Source organism: Ornithorhynchus anatinus, chromosome 19 (assembly GCF_004115215.2).
Source record: "Ornithorhynchus anatinus isolate Pmale09 chromosome 19, mOrnAna1.pri.v4, whole genome shotgun sequence".
NCBI lineage: Eukaryota > Metazoa > Chordata > Mammalia > Monotremata > Ornithorhynchidae > Ornithorhynchus > Ornithorhynchus anatinus.
The window spans coordinates 5,633,250-5,653,603 of NC_041746.1; the positions used below are offsets into that span (position 1 = coordinate 5,633,250).

Sequence of the window (20,354 nt, forward strand, 5' to 3'; positions counted from 1 at the left end):
CAGCATTTAAAACAGTGTTTGACAGAATCAGTGCTTAGATAATAATAATAATAACAGGCAGAGCACTACTCAGATTTTTTTTTGCCCCCTCCTGAAAAATACATAATGTCATTGGACTTCTTTAGTGAACTTCTCCATTATCTTAAATGGACTTTCTCTTATTTCAAAGGACCTGGATTTGGGGGTGAGAAGGCTTCACTGAATCAGACTGGGCTTGTGTTTGTGGCTGCTGTGAATAGAGGGCTTGGCCTTTCTTATTCAGGCTTAATGGAATCTTTCACCTGGGAGACATAATTCCTACATTAGGTAAATGTATAATTATAGTATTTGTTAAATGCTTACTATGTCAGGCATTGTTCTAAGCACTGGGGAGAGTACAATGTAACAGACACATTCCCTGCCCATAGTGTGTTTACAGTCTGCATTCTGCCAAGTGGCCTCTCCCTGAAAAAAATCTTGAAAGTAGTTGGTTAGTAATGGCTACCAACGTGGCTACCCTGGCAACTACCTCCTGGGTCCATGGCTCTGCAGCCCATTGTCGCCACCCACTTTAGCTACAGATCAGTTTTGTGTCTCCAGCTCCTGCAGGAATTTCATAATGTGTTGCCCTCCTTCCCACTTGCTCCTTTGTTGCATCGCTGCCTCCAGCATAACATGACTGGCAGGCTGAGAGAGTGCGGGTGGGGCTGTGCATCCCACTAGCGTTATAATAATAGCAATATTCGGTGCTTGCTAGGTGCCAGGCATTGGGGCAGAATCCCAGCTCTGCCACTTGTCGGCTGTGTGACTGTGGGCAAGTCACTTAACTTCTCTGTGCCTCAGTTCCCTCATCTGTAAAATGGGGATTAAGACTGTGAGCCCCACGTGGGACAACCTGATTCCCCTATGTCTACCCCAGCGCTTAGAACAGTGCTCGGCACATAGTAAGCGCTTAACAAATACCAACATTATTAGATTGGACACAGTCCTTGTCCTATACTAGGTCCACAGTCTGAAGAGGGAAAACAGGTATTATCCCCATTTAACAAATGAGGAAACTGAAGCAACAGAGAGGTTAAGTGACTTGCCTGTGGTAGAACAGCAGGTAAATGGCAGAGCCGGGACTAGAAACCTCACACCTAATCCCATGCTCTTTCCACTAGGCCATGTTGCCTCCCTAATAATCAGTTCTTTGCCCAGGTTCTTATCGATCAATGGTTTTAAGTGAGCTTTACTAAATACAGAACATTGTACTAACCACTTGGGCAAGTACAATGTTCTGCAGTCTGCAGACACGATTTTCTTGATCCTGATAAGTGGCCTGGGGTTCCTCAGCCATCTCTGATGGGTGACTCCGTCCCTCCATCTGTTTTCATTTTGTTAGAAACCCTTGCTTGAAACAGAGAAATTGGTCAAAATCCTGAGCCTCCAAATCAGAATGATATTGTTATGTCTGACCTGATTGACTTGTACCTATCCCAATACTTAAAACAGTGTTTGACACAGTCAACGCTTAGATAATAATAGTAATAATAGCTGGCAACCTTTTCTCACACTATAAAGCAGAAACTCCTCCTTCCTTCCTTCCCTTTTCCCTTTCTTCCTTAATCCCTCTACTTCCTTCCCCATCTCTCTCTCTCCCTTCATCCCTCTCCCTCCCTCTCTCTTTTCCTCCCTTCTCTCCCTCCCTCTCATCCCTCCTCTCTCTTTCTCCCTTCCCTCCCTCACCTTCCTTCTCTCTCCTCTTTCTCCCTCTCCCTCCCTGTCTCCTTTCGCCCTCACTCTCTCTCTGCCTCCTGTTTTCTCCTCTCTCTCTCTCCCTTTCTTTCTCCCCCTCCCTTCCTCTCCCTGCCTCTCGTTCCCTCTCTTCTTCAGTCCATTTTTCTCTCCTGTCCCCACTGCCCAATAACAGGCCTTCTTGCACTTTTCCCCACGAGTAGCTCTCCTCCCTGTGAATATGGGCCACCTTCCTTCACAACTCATTAGCTGGAAAGAAGCCTCTTTGTGCAACATTTGGGCACTGAAATGACACCAAAAGGTGCAGACTGCGGGTGTCGCCTGTAGAGGAGTCTCTCCCCCTGGACCGGAGGTTCTGAGTCTGTTAACACTGTCTGTGCCCTGGTGTCTCATAACAGAGGCGCTGGTGTGAAAGCTCAGTGGAAGACAGGAGAGTTGAATGCCCAAGGGTGTTAAGGAAGGGGTGAGCCAGAGCTGAGTTTAGGAGCGGGCAGGGGAGAGCAGGGGTAGGGCAAGGAGGGAAGGAAAGCAACTTGGCCTAGTGGAAGGCGCACTTTTGCCTGCCATGTGACTTAGGATGATTCAGCTTCTCTGAACCTCAGTTTCCGCATCTGTACTTGTTCTCCCTCCCTCTTTGACTGTGAGCCCTATATGGGACAGGGACTGTGTCTGATCTGAGGGTGGGAGGGCAGGTATCTTATCCCCACTTTCCATCATCAATCTGTCAGTGGTATTTACTGTTTGCAGAGCACTGAACTATAACAACTTGGGAGAGTACAATACAACAGAATTAGTAGACACAAAAATTGCCTGCAAGGAGTTTATAATCTACAGTCTTCTCCTACGTATTTCTTTTCAATAACAGTAGTAGTAGCGTTTACCGAGTTTTTACAAAGAGAAAAGTGAAACCAAAGCGGTTAAATGACTTGCTCAGGGTCATAGCCAGCTAAGGGTAGAGCTGAGACTACAATCCACATCTCCTTACTCGCAATCCGAGCTCTTTGTATTTCGCCACACGACTCCCAAGCAGTAACCACCATGGTCTTCATTGCCCATGCAGGCCAGCTACTTTCAAGACTCCTGCTAAACCTGTCTACCACATGATACCTCAGACTTCACCGCTGATGGCATGGCCCCACCAACGGCTGTTTTGTACATTCCTCCTTACTCCCACTGACCAGGGGGAAGTATGGAGTGGACTATAAGAGGGGACAGTTTGATAGTCCAGGGAAATGATAGGCCTTGGAAAGAAGTTCCCATTTGTCCCAGGAAAGATAACCCGATAGCCTGGATAGCACAATTGGAAGTGGGATCCCTATCTTGGCCCCTTTTAGGGCATTATGGGAAAACTGGCCGCCTACGATGGTTTGGGAAGCTCTGACTGGACACCTGGGAATAAAAGTCAGCTCTGAACTTATGGGGAAAATGTCTGGGCAAAATTGTAGGTGAGGTTGGTGTGGGAAGGGGGAATCAGTCCATCAGTGGTATTTATCAAATGTTTACTTTGTATGAAGCACGTACTAAGCATTCAGGAGAGTACAGTAGAGTTGGTAGATGTGGATCCCTGCCCTCAAGGAGTTTACGATCAATATAGTGAGGGATGGAAGAGATAGAGGGAGGACTCTGGGAACCTGAGTCTTCCCCGGGTTGTACATCTGCAGGGTAATTGCCCTTCCTCTTCAAGGATCTCAGGAGATGGTGGAGAAACTGAGGCGCAGAGTGGGTGGGACCACTCCAAGACCACAAAGAGCAAGGCAGAATATTAGTAATTATGGTTCTTAAGCACTCGCTATATGCTAAGCTCCGAACATCTCTCCCAGAATGCCCCACTCCCCATCTGCAATTGTTCTAGTAATGCATCTTTAGAGTTTTCTTGGTAAATAAATAGAAGTGGTTTACCATTGCCTTTTTCCATGCCTTCGACTCTCTCCCATGCTGCTGCTGCTGCTGCCCAACACAGGTGAGTTTTGACTCGTAGCAGATTGCCTTCCACTCATTAGCCACTGCCCAAGCTAGGAATGGAATGGGTATGCCTCTGCTTGACTCTCCCACCCATAGCCGAGACCGATAGAGTACTGGAAACTCTCCAGGTGTGATCCTGGGAGGTGAAGTACTGGAGTAGATACAAGATAATCATCTTGGTTAAGCACAGTCTCTATCCCACATGGGGCTCATAGGAGGGAGTATAATTTAATACCCATTTTACAAATGAGGAAACTGAGGCACACCTGAACACCTACCCTGTGCAGAGCACTGTACTAAGGCCTTAGGACAGTACAATAGAATTGAACCCCTGCCCTCAAGTAGTTAATTCTCTAGGGGAGGAGACAGACAAAAAAGCATTTATTCACAGAAGAGGAGAAAATAAAAATGGATGAGTAGGTGGCCAGGCCCTAGGGTGGGAGGCAGAAGAAGCTTTTACGGACATTTTGGCTACTGCACACATTTCAGTTGCCCGGGGGGGGTCCTTGTGCTAGCCCCCCAGGGATTACTTCTCGTTCCCTCTGGCTGGCTGTGAAGTCTGGGCAGGGCTGTCAACTCAACCACAAATAATATCGGAGCGACTGCCTGTCTTCCTCTAGCCCTCCAGCCCTTGGGGCCTTGACTGGGGACAGAGAAATTTGGAGCTTAGCAGGGTATCACGCTCCCATTATTTCTGTCTTTGCAAAAGCCTGAGCTCAACCCATCCTCTAATTCTTTTTTATCTCCTCATCGCGGCTGGGGATCTCCTGGAAATTACCGACGTTAACCCTTTGTCCTGCGGCTTGACATTCCTTCCCGCCCACCCCCAGCACGAAATCTAACAAACAGCAGCTCTGTTGTACTGAACATCCCCTTTGTGATTATAAGGAGATGCTGAACAGCTGCAGCAAGATGGGCTATTGTCTCAGAAGCAGAAACCCACCCCAAGACAGCCAACCCGGGAACTGGACCCCAAAGACCCAGAAGGGTTCAGTCCCTTCCTTTAGTGATTCATTTTCCCACATCCCTGTAGAGTTCCCTGCTGGATTATGCTCCAGTAAATTTTGATCCCCGTGTGGGGCAGGGACTGGATCAGTTTTGATTAGCTTGTATGAATTCCAATGCTTAGTACAGTGCCTGGTGCATAGTTAGAACTGAATAAGCACCCTAAAAATGGTATTTACTGAGTGCTTACTGTGTGCAGAGTTGTTTGGGAAAAGCACATTACAACTGATTTGGTAAACGTGATCCCTGCCCACAAGGAGTTTCCACTCTATAGGGGGAGACAGACATAAAAATAGTTTAGGGATTGGGGAAATAGTAGAGTAATTAGAAGGAAGGACCTCTAGTCAGGGCTTCTTCAGGCTCCTCCTCTCCAGGCTCTGAGACACTGCATGTGTCTAATTACCAAGATGGGAAGCTTAGAGATGTATTTAATGTCTGCCCCTGCTGCTAGACTGAAAGCTCCTTGAGGGTAGGGATTATTTCTACTAACTCTTTTGTACTCTCCTAAGTAATTGGTACAGTGATTGATTAGGTTTTAGAGAATTTTTAACCAGTAAAATAGATGTAAGCAGCATTGGCCTAGTGAAAAGAAAATGGTCCTGCAAGCCAGAGGCCCTGGGTTCTAATCCTGCCTCTGCCACTTGCCTGCTCTATGACCTTGGGCAAGTCACTGAACTTCTTTGTGCCTCAGTTTCCTCATCTGTAAAATGGGAATTAAATCCTGCTCCCTCCTACTTTGACAGTGAACCCCATGTGGGATGGGACTGTGTTCAACCTAATTCTTTTGTATCTACTTCAGTGCTCAGTATAGTGCTTGGCACATAGTAAGTGCTTAATAAATATGATGATTATTCTGCAAGGAGGATAACCATCCCACAATCCTTCTTAGTGTGTGGTGGTGTTGCACAGGAGTCCAGGCTGGATGGACCACTTATCCTCTAGACTGTAAGCTTGTTTTGGGCAGGGAACATTTTTATCAATCCTGTTGTATTGTATTCCCCAAGTTCTTAGTATAGTGTTCTGCACGCCATAAGCATTTAATAAATACTATTGATTATGAGATTCTGTCTTCTGTAATGTCAGAAAGAATAGAAAGGGGGAGATGGGAATTTTGAGGATTTGCCAGGATTGGGGAAAGGAGAGAAATGGATGTTTTTGACTCTCTCTTTCTCCACTAGTAGTAGAAGTAATAATAATAATAATGTTGGTATTTGTTAAGCGCTTACTATGTGCAGAGCACTGTTTTAAGCGCTGGGGTAGATACAGGGTAATCAGGTTGTCCCACATGAGGCTCACAGTTAATCCCCATTTTACAGATGAGGTAACTGAGGCACCGAGAAGTTAAGTGACTTGCCCACAGTCACACAGCTGACAAGTGGCAGAGCCGGGAATCGAACCCATGACCTCTGACTCCAAGCCCACGCTGCTTGGTTATAGTAGCATTGGGTTTTATTAAGCACTTACTGTATGCAGAGCACTGTACTAAACTGTAGCTTGAGGGGGCAGGGATCAAATTCTCCTCCTCCCGGAAGGAAGGCCCAAGGGCCGCCCATTACCAGAAACAGGATGGCACAGTCTGGCTGGGATAGTAGTTCCTTTAGGCACAGTCTTGCCACCTCAGATACCACCCCTGCCCCCTCAAGCTACAGGTGGGGGTGTGTGTGCTGAGGACCCTGTTGACTAGAGTCTGGCCAGCAGTCCCTTAGACTGCATGAGAAAGGAATACCAGACTGGAGAAGGTGAACAAATGCAATCCTGCAATCCGCACCCAGAGGAGCTGAACAGCCTGTTTATTTGGATCTTGTCTTGCCCTTCTTTGTCATTCTCTCAGACTGCAGGATTGATGATGACATCAGAGAGCCAAGCCATAATGCTCTTTGTCAGGCCTTAATGGCCTGTGTCAAGTCATAATGTCTCCCATGCCCTGGTTCTGACTCTGTCTGGGACATATAGGCCCTGGGCAAATATTTGGAAGGAGGGATGGGAAAGATGTGTAAATGGCTGAAGGACAACTCTTTCTTTGACCTCTCAGTCTCCTCTGGATAAACCACTTGGGTGCAATAAAGATTCCATTAGAGCTGGGATCCACAAAACCTGGGTGCCCCAAGCCCCAGTTCAGTGTTTCCCAAAAAAACTAGGGCTAGGAGACATGGATAAGTTTAGAGGGAGGGGTTGGGATGGGGACTAGGAACTGGATGGGGAGGAGTTGGGGCTGGGGTGATTTGGAGTGAAGAAGGGGAAAAGGGTATAGTAGGGGGAATGGAAGGGAGGAGAAACTAAGAACAAAAAGGAATTAGAGGCCCAGGGAAAAATCTCAGAGTCCAAAGCCCCACTATGGATTTACCCATAAAGGCCAACCGTTTGGGTTCTCTGGGGCTTAATCTCCCTGTTTTCTAGAACTGAGACCTAGAATAATAATTATGGTATTTAAGTGCTTACTACATGCCCAGCACGGTTCTAAGCACTGGGATAGATACGAGGTAATCAGGTTGTCCCGCATGGAGCTCACAGAGAAGTTGTGGCTTGCTCAAGGTCACACAGCAGATAAGCGGGGAAATCGGGATTAAAACCCATGCCCTCTGACTCCCAAACCCATGCTCTTATCACTAAGCCATGCTGCATCTCCACATTTTCAATGTGCCTAAGACACCCCTCTGGAGGCCTCAGACCTCAACCCTAGGGGACAGGGAGAAGCGGTGGCCCACAGGGAAAATTGTGTAGATTGTTGTTCCTGGCTCTTCAGCTTCCTCTTTTTATGGGAAAGACTGCTTGTCCTGGGGATCCACATTTCAGGCAGCTAGGCCTGCTGGGTGAGGAGGCAGATGAGGCAGAGGTCTGGGGAGCAGTGGCTCGTCCTTCATTTTACCCTTACAGGCCAGGGCACTCCTTGGTGAGTGGAGCTCTCTCTCCAATCCATATTCCCAGTTGAGGAGCCAAGGTCCAAATTTCAGACCCGGGTGGTATTGTGGTCTGGGCTCTTGGAAGTCTGGGATTCTACCCTCTGCATCACTGCTGACCAGCTGGCCTCGCTTCAGCTAAGAATTTGGCCCAGGACCTTTCCCTCCAAGTGCTTCAGTTTCCCATCTGGAAGACCCCTACCAGAAGACAAGGTGGAAGGAACACAATGGGGACCACAGGTTAGGACTGAGTTGTGGGAGGCAGCCAGCAGGAGCTTGGAGCTGGGTTCTGGAAAAACCTGGGTCTAATAGTCAGAGGTCCTGGGTTCTAATTCTGACTCCATCACTTGTCTGCTGTGTGACCTTGGGCATGCTACTTAACTTCTCTAGGCTTCAGTTTCTTCAACTGTAAAATGGGGATTGAATCCCTGTACTCCCTCTTATTTAGACTACGAGCCCCATGTGGGTCAGGGATTGTGTCTGACCTGATTAAACTGTACTTATGCCTGCACATAGTACAGTCAATGCTTGGGACAGAGTAAGGGCTTAACAAATATAATAAACAGGGGACACTCACCAATCCAACTGAACTATATGCTCACTATCTTCCCTGATCGCTGTGGAGAGTTTCCAAGAAAGGACAAGTTGTGGCTTTGGGCCTTGAGCATACAGCCCAACAGGAAACAAATGCTCATAAAATCCAGAGGCCAGATCCCTATAAAACAACTAAAGCTGTGCAGAGACAGATACCTAAGGGCTAAGTGAATTCTTGGGTGATTGAGGACCAGCGGTGATATAGTGGAAAGATCAGAGGAAGGAGAGTCAGGAGACCCTGTTTCTAGTCCTGCCTCTTTCACTTGCCTGCTGTGTAATGCTGAACAGGTCACTTCTCTTCTCTGTGCCTCAGCTTCCTCATTTGCAAAATGGGGCTAAAATATCTGTTCTCCTTGCCTCCTAGACTGTGGACCTTACATGGGACAGGATCTGTGTCTGATCTGATTAATCAGATTGGATGCAGTCCCTACCCCACATACTCTGAGTGAGGCAAGGCAGGTATTTTAACCCTATTTTGCAGTTGAAGTAGATGCACTGAGCAATTAACTATTAGTAATAGTAACAGCATGTATGGAACACACTATACAGTACATGGGAAGTACAGAATAATGAAATGACACATTTCCTGCCAGCAAGGAGCTCACACTTTAATCAAGGAGACAAACATTAAAATGTTAACAAATAGAGTGGTCAACAAAAATAAATTTAACAGACGTATATACATGAGGGCCAAGGAGGGTGTAAATCAATCAATTAATAAAATTTACTGAGTGCTTACTGTGTTCACAGCATTGTACTTAGCACTTGGAAGAATATATTACGATAGAGCTGGTAGATAGGATACCTGCCCTCAAAGAGCTTTCAACCTGAGGGGTAAGTGCCCAAGTGCTTCAGAGTTAGCTAAAGGGATGCTATTCATTGGAAAATGAATTCTGATTCCCCTTAATTTGCACTACAATTTTCCCTAGGTTTATTCTCCACAAAAAAGGTTTACTTCTGAGTTAATATCAGAGACCAGCACCAAAGGAGTTTTGACTCTGGGCCTGGGTTGCCCAAACATCCCTCCACCCTCCAGTAAAACGTGGGCCCATTCAATCAGTCAGCCAATTATATTTATTGAGCACCTTCTGAGTAATAAGCACGGTAGTAGACATTTGGAGGAGTACCACAGAAGCAAAATGCATATTCTCTGCCCTCAGTGAGCTTGAAATCTAATCAGGGAGTCATTCAAAGATGACTTTCACATAGAAAAAGCAGGAGGAAGAACAAGGCTATAGCAGGAAGTAACATAGCTACAACAAGATGAAGTAGATGAATGATTAAATATGCAAATAAAACATGCATATGTAAATAAAGGTTGAGGATAGGCATACAGTACTTAAGTGTTATGAATGGCTATTGGGTTGATATTACTTAGGGAGATGGGAATTAATTGGGATAGGCCTCCTGGAGGAGATGGGCTCTTAGGAAGGTTTTGAAGCTTCAGAAGAGCTGTGGTCTGGTGGGTTTTTAATACAGAGGGAGTTCTAGAATGGTGGAACGATAGGAGTGAGGGATGGGAGGGAGTGGGGTGGAGAAGGGGTACAGTTAACAGGTGAGCTTGGGTCCATCTTTTTTTCACTCAGCTGCAGTTCCTCTCTATCCCTTCTCCTCTGGGTCCCAGAGCTCCAATACACAGAGCCCACAGGGAGCTGGGCAGGAATCTGATTCCCCTCATTTACATGACAAAGAGGGTAGTGGTTTGAGCCAGGATGATCAGCCCCATTGAAAAGTCATGCAATCCACATCCCCTTTCTTCTTCCCTCAGCAACTGACTCGCCACTGTCTGTTTGCTCAATAGCTTTATTTCCCTAGCAAAGCCCATAAATCTGCCCCAATCCACATTCGGGGAAGGGGCCTGGCCTTAGGCCTGGCTGGTCATTGCTTTCCCCCAGGGGAGAATGGCTCCTCTATCTCCAGATACACACCATCACGCAGATGCATTCATTCATATTCTGTCTCTCTCTGTCTCCGTCTCTCTTCTTCCCACCCCCCAATCTCTGGTGGGAAGAAGGACTTTAACCTGCCTGGCTGTCCAGTCCCCAGTGATGCAAACACTCATCACCCTTGCAGAAATCTCTCCTCTGTACTTTCCCCATGCTTAGAACAGTACACTGCAGAGAGTAAGGAAGGGCCTCATAAATACAATTTTTACTGCTCCCCCCATCATGGAGCCTCAGACCCGAACCGAGAGGAGGATAGGGGTGAGTTTCTCACCCTGCTGGGTCCATATTGTTGGCAAACACCTCCATCAGCCTTCCCCGACACCCCCCTCGCAGCCCGAGCCTTCCTTCTTTTCCTGGTTCTAGGTTTCTGAGACCCTTAGATTTTTACCCTCCCTTGGGGCAGTGACCGCAGTTTCTTCCTCCATGACTTTCTGGGTCGTCCCTTACACCCAGGAGACTTTCAGTGAACATTTGTTTTTGGCAATGAGTACTATGAATGAAAAGTCCAAGTGTGCACTCCCTTCTCCCTCAGGCACTCTTCCCTGGCCCTGCCCTGTCTTGCCCTGGTAACCTTCCAGAGGGCAAGAAACTCCACCAACCAATGCCATTGGGCCCATTTCCATCCCTTTCAGATGACACTGTTCTGGAAGAACTGGACAGTCTCAAACAGTAGGCTGACAGGGCATGTTGCTTTACATTTCACCGTCATTAGGGAATATTTTCGTTTAGTTAAAAAAATACTGATTGACCAGCATTTCCAACCCCGTGGGAGGGGAAAAAGCGTGACCTAGTGAATAGAGGGTGAGCACAGGACTGGGAGTCAGAAGGCCCTATGTTCTAATCCTGGCTCCACCACTTGTCTGCTGTGTGACCTTGGGCAAGTCACTTAACTTCTCTGTGCCTCAATTACCTCATCTGTAAAATGGGGTTTAAGACTGTGAGCCCCATATGGGACATGGACTGTGTTCAACCTGACTAGCTTGTATTTTTCCCAGTGCTTAGTACAGTGTCTGGCATATAGTAAGCGCCTAACAAATACCATACAAAAAAAAGAAGAGTCCATTGTCTTTGCACACTGTCGCCTAGGCGGGAAGCCATTCCAAAGACTCTTAGCAGACAGACTTTTGGACCAAGACAGTACTCGGGAGACTTGGCTTGACTGTGAATCAATCAACCCTCTTTTTTTTTTTAATGGTATTTGTTAAGTACTTACTATGTGTCAAACACTGCTCTAAGTACTGGGGAATGTACAAGCTAATTAGGTTGGACACAGGCCCTGTTCTGTAAGGAGCTCATAGCCTAAGTAGGAGGGAGAACAGGGATTTAATTCTGTTTTTACAGTTGAGAAAATGGAGGTAAGGTGAAGTTAAGTGACTTGCCCAAGCAGTTGGCAGAGTTAGGATAAGAACCCAGGTCTTCTGACTCCTAGGCCCATGCTCTTTCCACTAGGTCACACTACTTCTTGCAAGCAACCAATCAGTCGTACTTATTGAGCACTTACTGTGTGCACAGCACTATACAAAACACTTGGGAGAGTACAATAGAGTTGGTGAACACAATCCCCGCCTGCAAGGTGTCAAGCAAGTACAAACCAGGAACCCTGACATGTCCCCCATAGCCACTTGGGATTATTTACTCTGTATGAGCACCAGAGGCAGGCAAGGTGCAGTTTTGCAGGCAGGGGTGGGGGGATAAGGGTTACCTCAAAATGCCTCTCCATTCAATGCTGAGCTGCCGGGATTGTATAGGGAGTTCCTGTAATGTGGGATGTGTGTTCTGGAAGAACTTTATATCATGAGAAAATCAGATCGTAGTAACCTGATTCCATAATTCCATCCCCATGATTCCACGAGAGTTCATGAGTTAAGGGGTGGAGGGTTCAAAGTCACCACCAGGACTGCCATTTTTTGAAACATTCCTGCATTTTTGCTATGTCCACCACTAGCAGAAAAACTTCACTCCTTTGCCACTCATTGCTAGTTTACTGTATTAAGCACTGCAAAGTTGCAAAAACATAATTCCATGCAGTACACAGCAGCATCACGCCTGGACCACAGGCATGCTTGCAACTGTTTCTCTCTACCTCGAATATTCTTTGTGTCAGCTTCTGGTCAAGCTGACCCAGAATGAACTTGTGATGTGGGAAGAAAGTTCCCTAATTTTTCCATCGTGCTCTATCCAAAATGAATAACTCACTGGGTGGCTTTGCAGACTGATTGGTCAGTACTTAGGAGCAACAGAGGCCTAGACATTGTTCAAAGGTTAACAGCTGCAGGACCAGGGACAAGTCTCCTCTACAGGCGACACTGGCAGTCTGCACCTTTTGGTGTCATTTCAGGGCCCACATGTTGCTCGAAGAGGCTCCTTCCCCGCTAATGAGTTGTGAAGGAAGGTTCCCCTTTATTCATGGGGAGGAGAGCTGTTTCAGGGGAAGGCAGACACTGGGAAGATGGTGGGGGGTCAGGGATAGGGAAGAGGGAAAAAGAGCCATTTATTTGGCAGCTGAGAAACACCAAGAAAGGAATCACAGTGTTCTGGAGCCCTGGGTCCCCGTCCCCCACTGATGGGAAAGGTCTTACCAGGGGAGGAGGAGGAAAAGCAAACCTGCTTTAAATCCCAAGTTTTCCTAGCTCTGGCCCCCTTCCCTTGAGAATTATAGTCTTCTCATCAAATCCTCCAACTGGCTGCCATTATCTTTTTCCATTGCCTCCGCCACTAACACCTTCTTTCCTTCTAGCCAAACTCTCCAGCACTAGTCAATCAAAGGCATTTATTGAGCCTGTGTGCATAGCACTGTTCTAAGCACTTAGGAGAGTACAATATGATGGAGTTGGTAGATATAATCCCTGCCCTCAAGGAGTTTATGATTCCCAGATTGACAACGAGCCAGGGGGATAAGCAAGGCCTATACCTAAAGGTTCAGTCCTGAGGTATGGTTTATCCTGCTTTGAGGCAGGGGAATGGCCTTAGTGACCCCTCGATCCCCTTTGACACTGTAATTTTGGGGTAATTGAGGGCGGGGGTAGTAGGGAACTACTGCCTTGCTTATTTTAGTGGGTGACAGCCAGGGATTTGCAAGGTTTTAACAGGCAGAATCCTGCCAACCATTCCTTGCTCTATCTGGGTCTGAGGTGGAGGGGGGCCAGAAGAAGAGGGGTCAGCAGCACCTGGGCAACAGCTTCGAGGGGTCCTGCCTCCCAGTCCTTGCCCCCAAGTCGTGACACCACTCTGTGCCATTTCAAGACCCAGTGGCCTGTCAAATAAAGCCTTTGGGGCCAGGACCGTGCAGCCCTGGGCAGGGAGTATAAGTGGACCAGGGATGCATTAGAGGATATTGAAGTGGGGCTTCTGACCCTGGCATAACTTTCCAGGGGCGCCCTCCCAAGTGGGCTGGTTACCATGATCACTGCTGGCAGGTGTTAATTGGCCTAAGAGCTAGTCTAGAAATCCCTTTCCATCTCTTTTATTAGGGGACCTGGGAACAAATCCAAGATTCCCCTCCAACCCCAGTCACAGGAGAAGACTAGTTTCCTCATCAGTGAAAAGGGATCCCCAGAGGAACCTAGGAGCTCCCAGTCCCCTGTCCGGCTCTGTAATAAGTACATTTGTTATGGGATTCACACTGCAACTTTTGGACCCAGAGCAAGGGGTATGGGCTCTGAGGATCCCAGAAGACTCAGTGATATCCCTTGCAATATCCTCTGGTTGCGTACTCCTAATCTGCGAGGAGCCTAGAGGAGAAGAATTGGCCAGTTGGTGTCTATTTATAGAGACTTGTTCTGAAATGAAGGGGCAGGTATCCATGAAGCTGATCCCTTATTGCCTATGATGGGTCCTTTGTGTTCCTTGTATATTCCTGCAGGACACTGATTTGTCCTATCCCCAGGGGGTAATGAAGGGGGTGTGCTCTCTTATCTCCTCCCCTGCTGGCCCCTGGGGCCCACAGCTCCTGGGCTGGCTGTATAAAGCCAAGCCGGCAGCCCCTATTGCTCTCATTGCAGCAGCCAGCTGGGACAGAAGCCGGTCCTGACAGTCCTGATACAAACCCTTGTCATCACAACCTGGAGAGCACAGGGGCATCTTCAAGATGGGGACAGTGTGGCTCAGCTGCTCCCTGAGCATCCTATACCTGGCCTGTGCCTGTGCGATCGAGGCTGACGAGATCCAGAAGGCCTTGCTGAGACACCTCAGCCTCAAGGAACCTCCTGTCCTGGACAAGGCTGAGCTGGGCAGCCTCGTCATCTCCGATCCCCTGAGAAGTGATTACCTGAGACGTTTGAGGCAGAGCCGGGCGATGCCCTTATCTCGGGGGAAGAGGAGTCATGCCAGTATAAGAGGTATCGTTCCCTGACTGGGGCCCTGGGCTAGGCTGGACTGATGGAGGGAGGGCTGAGTGAAGTAGTGTGGGCCAATGGAAAGAGCATGGACCTAGGAGTCAGAAGGATTTGGGTTCTAATCCCAGCTCTGCCACTTGTCTGCTGTGTGACCTTGGGCAAGTCACTTAACTTCTCTGTGCTTCAATTACCTCATCTGTAAAATGGGGATTAAGACTATGAGCCCCATATGGACAGGGACTGTGTTCTACTTGACAGCCTTGTATCTATCCAGAGCTTAGTACAGTGCCTGGCACATTATAAGTGCTTAACAAATACCATAAAAAACAAATAACAAACAAAAAAACTTCTGTGCCTCTGTTTCCTCATGTGTAGAATGGGGATTCAATACCTGTTATCCGTCCCTTTTGTGAAGGAGACTGTGAGTCCTACATGGGATAGGGACTTTGTGTTTTCAGGTACTATTGTATTTACCCCAGTGCTTGGCCCACAGTAAGCACTTCACAAATACCATAATTGTTATCATTATTATTATTATTGTTTGGGCTGGTGAGGGGTGGTGGGAGGGCTAAGTGTTGACAGTGCAACATTTCCACTGCAGGAAGCAAATGGGACTTCCTAGATTTCCACAGCCTCCTTTGAAATTTCCCACTTGGCCAATTTAAAGCTGTAAAATTATGGTAAACCCCCCTCTCCACCACCTTCCCCTAGAGACCTCCTTCTCCCCCCTGGACCCGGCACAAGAGGTTCAATCCTCTGCCCATATTCCCTTCCCCATTTTAGCAACAGACATCACTACCCTTTTTCAAACCAGACTTCAACAGCTCTGGTAAGAGGAAGGTTTAGCCAAAGGATTTTTTTTTTTTTTGGTCTTCCCCTTGGACCTCAATTCACTAGGTTAACACTATCCTACCTGGGAGCAGAGGGAGGGGAATGAGTTAAAGTGGTGCCTACTGGTGCCCACGCCTGAACGGTTTCAGCTGAGCAGTGGCCCTGTGGATGCCCCTAGGACTGTGGGTCTCTGGGTTCCTGACTCTTCGTTCTGCTTATGTCGCCCAGAGATTGTGGGCAGAGTCACCTTCACAGAGGTCAACGTTCAGCTACTGACCTTCGACATGATGGGCCGGATCCCCTTCAACAGTGAGGTGCAGCGAGCCTTGCTGAAGCTCTACAAGAAGCAGCCCCGGAAGGCAGACATCAAGCGGATCCACCGGCTCCAGCCCTACTCTCCGGTGACCCACGTCCGCGTGGAAATCCAGTGGGTGCACATCCGAGCAGATGGTACCAACAGGACTTTCCTGGTCGACTCCAGGTAGGAACAGTCCAGGGAGGTGCACCCAGGTGGTCTCTCAGAGGCCAGAGGATTCTGCTGGGAGGGCAAGGGTCTGGGCTGAGGGTGGCTGGGCAGAGGGAGGTCAAGGGGAACCTCGGTTTGATGGAGATGGACCCTCAGTTCGAGTTGTGCTATCCCCCAGCAGAAGGGTCTGGCCCAGGGATCCCCCGACTCCAAACCTTGTCCCCGCCCATGGGGTCCATCAATCCTGCATCTCTCCTAGGCCGCTGGATATATTCGAGTCAGGCTGGCTGGACTTTGACGTGATGGATGCCGTGCAATACTGGCAGCAGCTGGCTCAGCCCGGGGATCCGATGCTGCTGGGCATACGCATCAGGGGAGACGGGGCGGGCAAGGAGTACTCCAATTTGGTCAAGGCTATCCACTTTGCCATCGAAGACCCTTCCGACAGACACTATGAGCCCCAGCTGGAACTGCATACTCTGGACCTGTCAGAATATGGGTATGAAGTGGGGAAGCCCACTCCCTCCACAGCTGGGAGAGGAGCGGGAAGGAGGAGGGAATCCTGCAGCTTCAAATATCGAAATCTGAACTCCCAGCCCTTAGTACCTTGCCTGGCCCATAGTAAGCGCTTAACAAATACCATTAAAAAAAGACCCAAAAAGCAAATGAAAAAACCCCTGCTTATTGCAGTGAGGCTTGGTTGGGGTGGTGAGAATAGGAGTACAGTAATTATTGAGCATCCACTTGATGCAATGCACTGTACTGAGCACTTGAGATCTACAAAAACAAGCAAGCGACACATCCCCTGCCCACAAGGAGCTTACACTGTAATGGAGATGAGCAGTTGTAAAAATTACAAAGTAAATAACTGAATGTACAACTGAATAAATGTAGGTAAGTGCTGAGGAGGACTGTAAGTGCTAGAGATGGTTGATATGTTTATAATGCTTGGGATCTGGGAAAGGCATGTTGGAGGAAGTGGGCTTTCTGGAGGGTTTTAAATATGGAGAGGGCTGTGCTCTGTCAGGTTTTATTGGGGAGGGTGTTCTGGGGAGCAGTGGGGAGGTCAGCTTGAGTGAGGGGATGGGAGCAGGAGAGTTGAGAGAAGATGGGTTAGAGGGCTAACTTGGGAGGCAATGTGTTTAATGGAAAAAGCATGGGCCTGGGAGTCAGAGGATCTGGGTTCTAATCCTGATTCTGCCACTGGCCTGCTGGCCTGCTGTGTGACCTTAGGCAAGTCATTTCACTTCTTGGTGCCTCAGTTTCCTCAACAGTTCCCTCCTACTTAGACTGTGAGTCCTGTGTGGTACAGGGACTGTATCCAACCTGATTATATTGTACTCACAGTGCTAGACACGTAGTAAATATTTAACAAATACCACTATTACTAGTAATAAAAAGAATAGTTTAGGGAGCAGTGGATGAAGAGAGCATAAGTAAGATGGGCTGAGAGCCTTGAAGCCTACATAGGCATAGGAAATTTTGGAAAGAAAGCTTCTCCCTATCTGTAATTTATTTTAATGTCTGCCTACCCCACTAGACTGTAAATTCCCTGAGGGTAGAAATCATGTCTAACAAATCTACTGGAGCAACTCTCTCAAGTGTTCAGTGCAGTGCTCTGCACATGGTAAATGCTCAGTAATTGATTGATTGATTAAGGTCGATCCCTCTCAGGAACAGAGGTTCTTCTGGAAGAATTGCAGCTGCTATTGCACTTCTCATCTGCCCCCATCCAAGGGCTGAGCTGGGCTGCTAGTTTCTAGGCTGGTGAGGAAATTTTTGTGCAATAGGGAGCTGCTTCCTTTGAGCTGCAACTCCTGACCTCTAGTCCTCTAGACTAAGCTTGTTGTGGGCAGGGACTGTGTCTGTTTATTGTTGTATTGTACACTCCCCAGTGCTCAATACGGGGTGCTGCACAAAGTTAAGTGTTCAGTAAATATGACTGACCGACTGATTGGCCTCTCTGCCTCCCACAAGGGCCCAAGATGACTGCGGCGGCCACGGCGTCACCCGCTGCTGCCGGCAGTTGAGATACATCAACCTCCAGGAGCTCCCCTGGGCCCACGCCTGGATCCTGGAGCCCCCCATCCTCCAACTCTACGACTGCGTGGGGAGCTGTCGGCAGCCCCCGCCCCGGGCCCTGCCGTCCGCTGAGCGAAAGTGCATCCCTGTCGACACCAGATCCATGCCCATGATCGTCGCCCTTAAGGACGGAAACCACGCCGAGGCCCAGGTGGTCGAGTTACACAACATGAATGTGCTCAAGTGTGGATGTGTCTCCAGTGGCTCACGGCCCAGGGTCTCCGGAGCGGCAAGTGGCAAGGCGGCCCAACTGGCCACGTAGGCCTCAGACCTGATCTGCTCTTCCTCATTTCTTCAGTAGGGAACACCTAGAGAGTGGGAGGGGGTGTGAGTCACTGAGAGTCTTAGGAGCTGGAAGGGCTAGTGTTGGGAGCTTTCTTATCCTACCTCATACCCTTCCCTGAGGAACCACCCCCTCTTCTAAGCACTTAAATGTGTAAATGCAATAGGAAAGGCATGGGCTTGGATTGTTCCCTGCCAGTCAGCACTCTCTCCTAGTAGCATCCTTGATTTGAACTTGGGTAGCTGATCTTCAGTTCCAAGTGTGTCAATTCGGGGCTCAAGTTGGGGTGTAGATATGTCATATATGAATTTTTTGTGTTCTGACCAGCCCTTCTTCAGGGTTAATAGCAATAAAATATTGATATAGTCCAGCTGTTGTCCTGTGAGTACCTTTAGGTTGGGAGAGGTGAATGGGGTGGGGAGGGAGTTGAAATTGTCAAAAGAATGAAGCCTTGGGTAAGTCTTCTTTATGAGGCCGGGGAGAACTGGAGTTGGGGGGAATCTCTGTCCTAATTGTTGGTAGGTATGATGAGAGATGTCTGTGTCGGGGAGAGTGTGAAAAGCTTGGCAAAATCCATCCTGGATAAACTCTTGAGTCGTTTTAGAGTAAATCCTACTTGATGTGGGTTTCCTCGTAAAAACCATTTGCAGGAGGTCCTGGGGCTTTGGCTGACTGGTGGCTGAAGCAGCAGTAGGATCATGGTGACCTAAGCAGCCCTACTTAGGAACATGCCCTGTGCCACGCTATTGTCATTTTATGCAAGCAGTAGCAGTATCTAGGTTTCTCTGGTCCCTCTAGATTGTAAGCTCACTTTGACAGTGAATGTGTCTGCAGTATTTTCATATTGTACTTTCCCAAGCGTTTAGTACAGTGGTTTGCACCCATTTAAGCCCTCAATAAATATGATTTATTGGTCCCTGTAGAAAGAAATCTACTGCTGCAGGATTCTTCAACTTCTCCGCTTCCCTTCCTTTTCTCCCCTAACCTAGCCTAAAAACTGAGAAATTTTAAAAATGTTCATTATGTGCCTAACAATGTGCTAAGTACTGGGTAGATACAGGATAATTAGATGGGACACTTCCTGCCCCCCTCCCTGCCCTTCTCTCTCCCTGCCCTCTCTCTCTGTTCATTCAATTAATTCATTCGATCATATTTACTGAGCACTTAGGGTGTGCAAAGCACCGTACTAAATGCTTGAGAGAGTACAACACAACATATTCCCTGCCTAGAACGAGCCCCAGCCCCTCTCCCCTCCCTGCCACCCCCTCCTGCCCATCTCTCCCTGCCCCGCACCCCTCTCTGTGCCCCTTTCTCTCAACTCATTCAATAATAATAATAACGATTATTATTTTTAAGCACTATGTGCCAGACACTGCATAATAATAATAAAGATATTTGTTAGGTGCTTACTAAGTGCCAATCACAGTTCTAAGCGCTGGGGTAGATGCAAGTTGATGGGGTTGTCCCACGTGGGGCTCCCAGTCTTAATCCCCATTTTACAAATGAGCTAACAGGCACAGAGAAGTGAAGCGATTTGCCTAAGGCCACCCAGCAGACAAGTGGCAAGGCCAGGATTATAATAATAATAATAATCATAATAATGGTGTTAAGCACTTACTATGTGCCGAGCACTGTTTGTTCTAAGCGCTGGGGTGGATACAAGGTGATCAGGTGGTCCCACGTGGGGCTCGCAGTCTTCATCTCCATTTTCCAGACGAGGGAACTGAAGCCCAGAGAAGTGAAGTAACTATCAAAAAAAGCCACTTGGCTGATAAGTGGCGGAGGCGGGATTAGAACCCACAACCTACTGACTCCCAAGCCCGGGCTCTTGCTATTAAGCCACGCTGCTTCCCCAACTAACTTGCCCCAAGTCACCCAACTGCTAAAGTGGCGGAGGCCGAATTAGAACCCACGCCCTCTGACTCCCAAGCCCGGGCTCTTGCCACTAAGCCACGCTGCTTCTCCAACTGACTTGCCCCAAGTCACCCATCTGATAAGTGGCGAAGGCGGAATTAGAACCCATGACCTTCTGGCTCCATCCATTATTGATTGAGCGCTTGCTGTGGGCTAAGCACTGTCTTAAAGGTTTGGGAGGGTCCACGACCAAAGTGACATTCCCCGCCTCCTATTGCTGGGGCGCTTAGGGGGCGCAGAGCACTGTGCTCAGCGCTGGGGAGAGGGCACTAAAGAGCGACGATCCCAGTCTGCGATGAGCTCACGGTGGGCTGGGGGTGGTCA

The 20,354-nt window shown here is 48.2% G+C and overlaps 1 protein-coding gene and 1 non-coding gene across 3 annotated transcripts; one reads left to right on the forward strand and one right to left on the reverse strand.

Moving 5' to 3' along the window:
* Positions 1-3,686: 3,686 nt before the first annotated feature.
* LOC114805778 lies at positions 3,687-3,824 on the reverse strand. Its single transcript, XR_003753801.1, has one exon. It is a non-coding gene; the product is annotated as a small nucleolar RNA SNORA7 (small nucleolar RNA).
* A 9,423-nt stretch (positions 3,825-13,247) lies between these two features.
* LOC100082000 (left-right determination factor 1) lies at positions 13,248-18,473 on the forward strand. 2 transcript variants are annotated; one of them, XM_001512658.4, is made up of 4 exons: positions 13,248-14,457; positions 15,514-15,766; positions 16,011-16,250; positions 17,729-18,473. In XM_001512658.4, exons 1-4 carry the CDS (start codon positions 14,208-14,210, stop codon positions 18,093-18,095), a joined length of 1,110 nt encoding a protein of 369 aa, XP_001512708.1. In that variant the 5' UTR covers positions 13,248-14,207; the 3' UTR covers positions 18,096-18,473. The 2 variants fall into 2 exon arrangements, with proteins under 2 accessions (XP_001512708.1, XP_039770673.1); XM_039914739.1 differs by lacking the exon at positions 17,729-18,473 and having other exon boundaries at positions 16,011-16,738.
* The last annotated feature ends 1,881 nt before the right edge of the window (positions 18,474-20,354 follow it).

Coding starts and splice junctions, on each gene's coding strand:
- LOC100082000 (XM_039914739.1), top strand. CDS start 14,208: ATGGGGACAGTGTGGCTCAGCTGCTCCCTGAGCATCCTATACCTGGCC. Junction 14,458..15,513: donor GAGTCATGCCAGTATAAGAG/GTATCGTTCCCT, acceptor TATGTCGCCCAG/AGATTGTGGGCAGAGTCACC. Junction 15,767..16,010: donor ACTTTCCTGGTCGACTCCAG/GTAGGAACAGTC, acceptor CATCTCTCCTAG/GCCGCTGGATATATTCGAGT.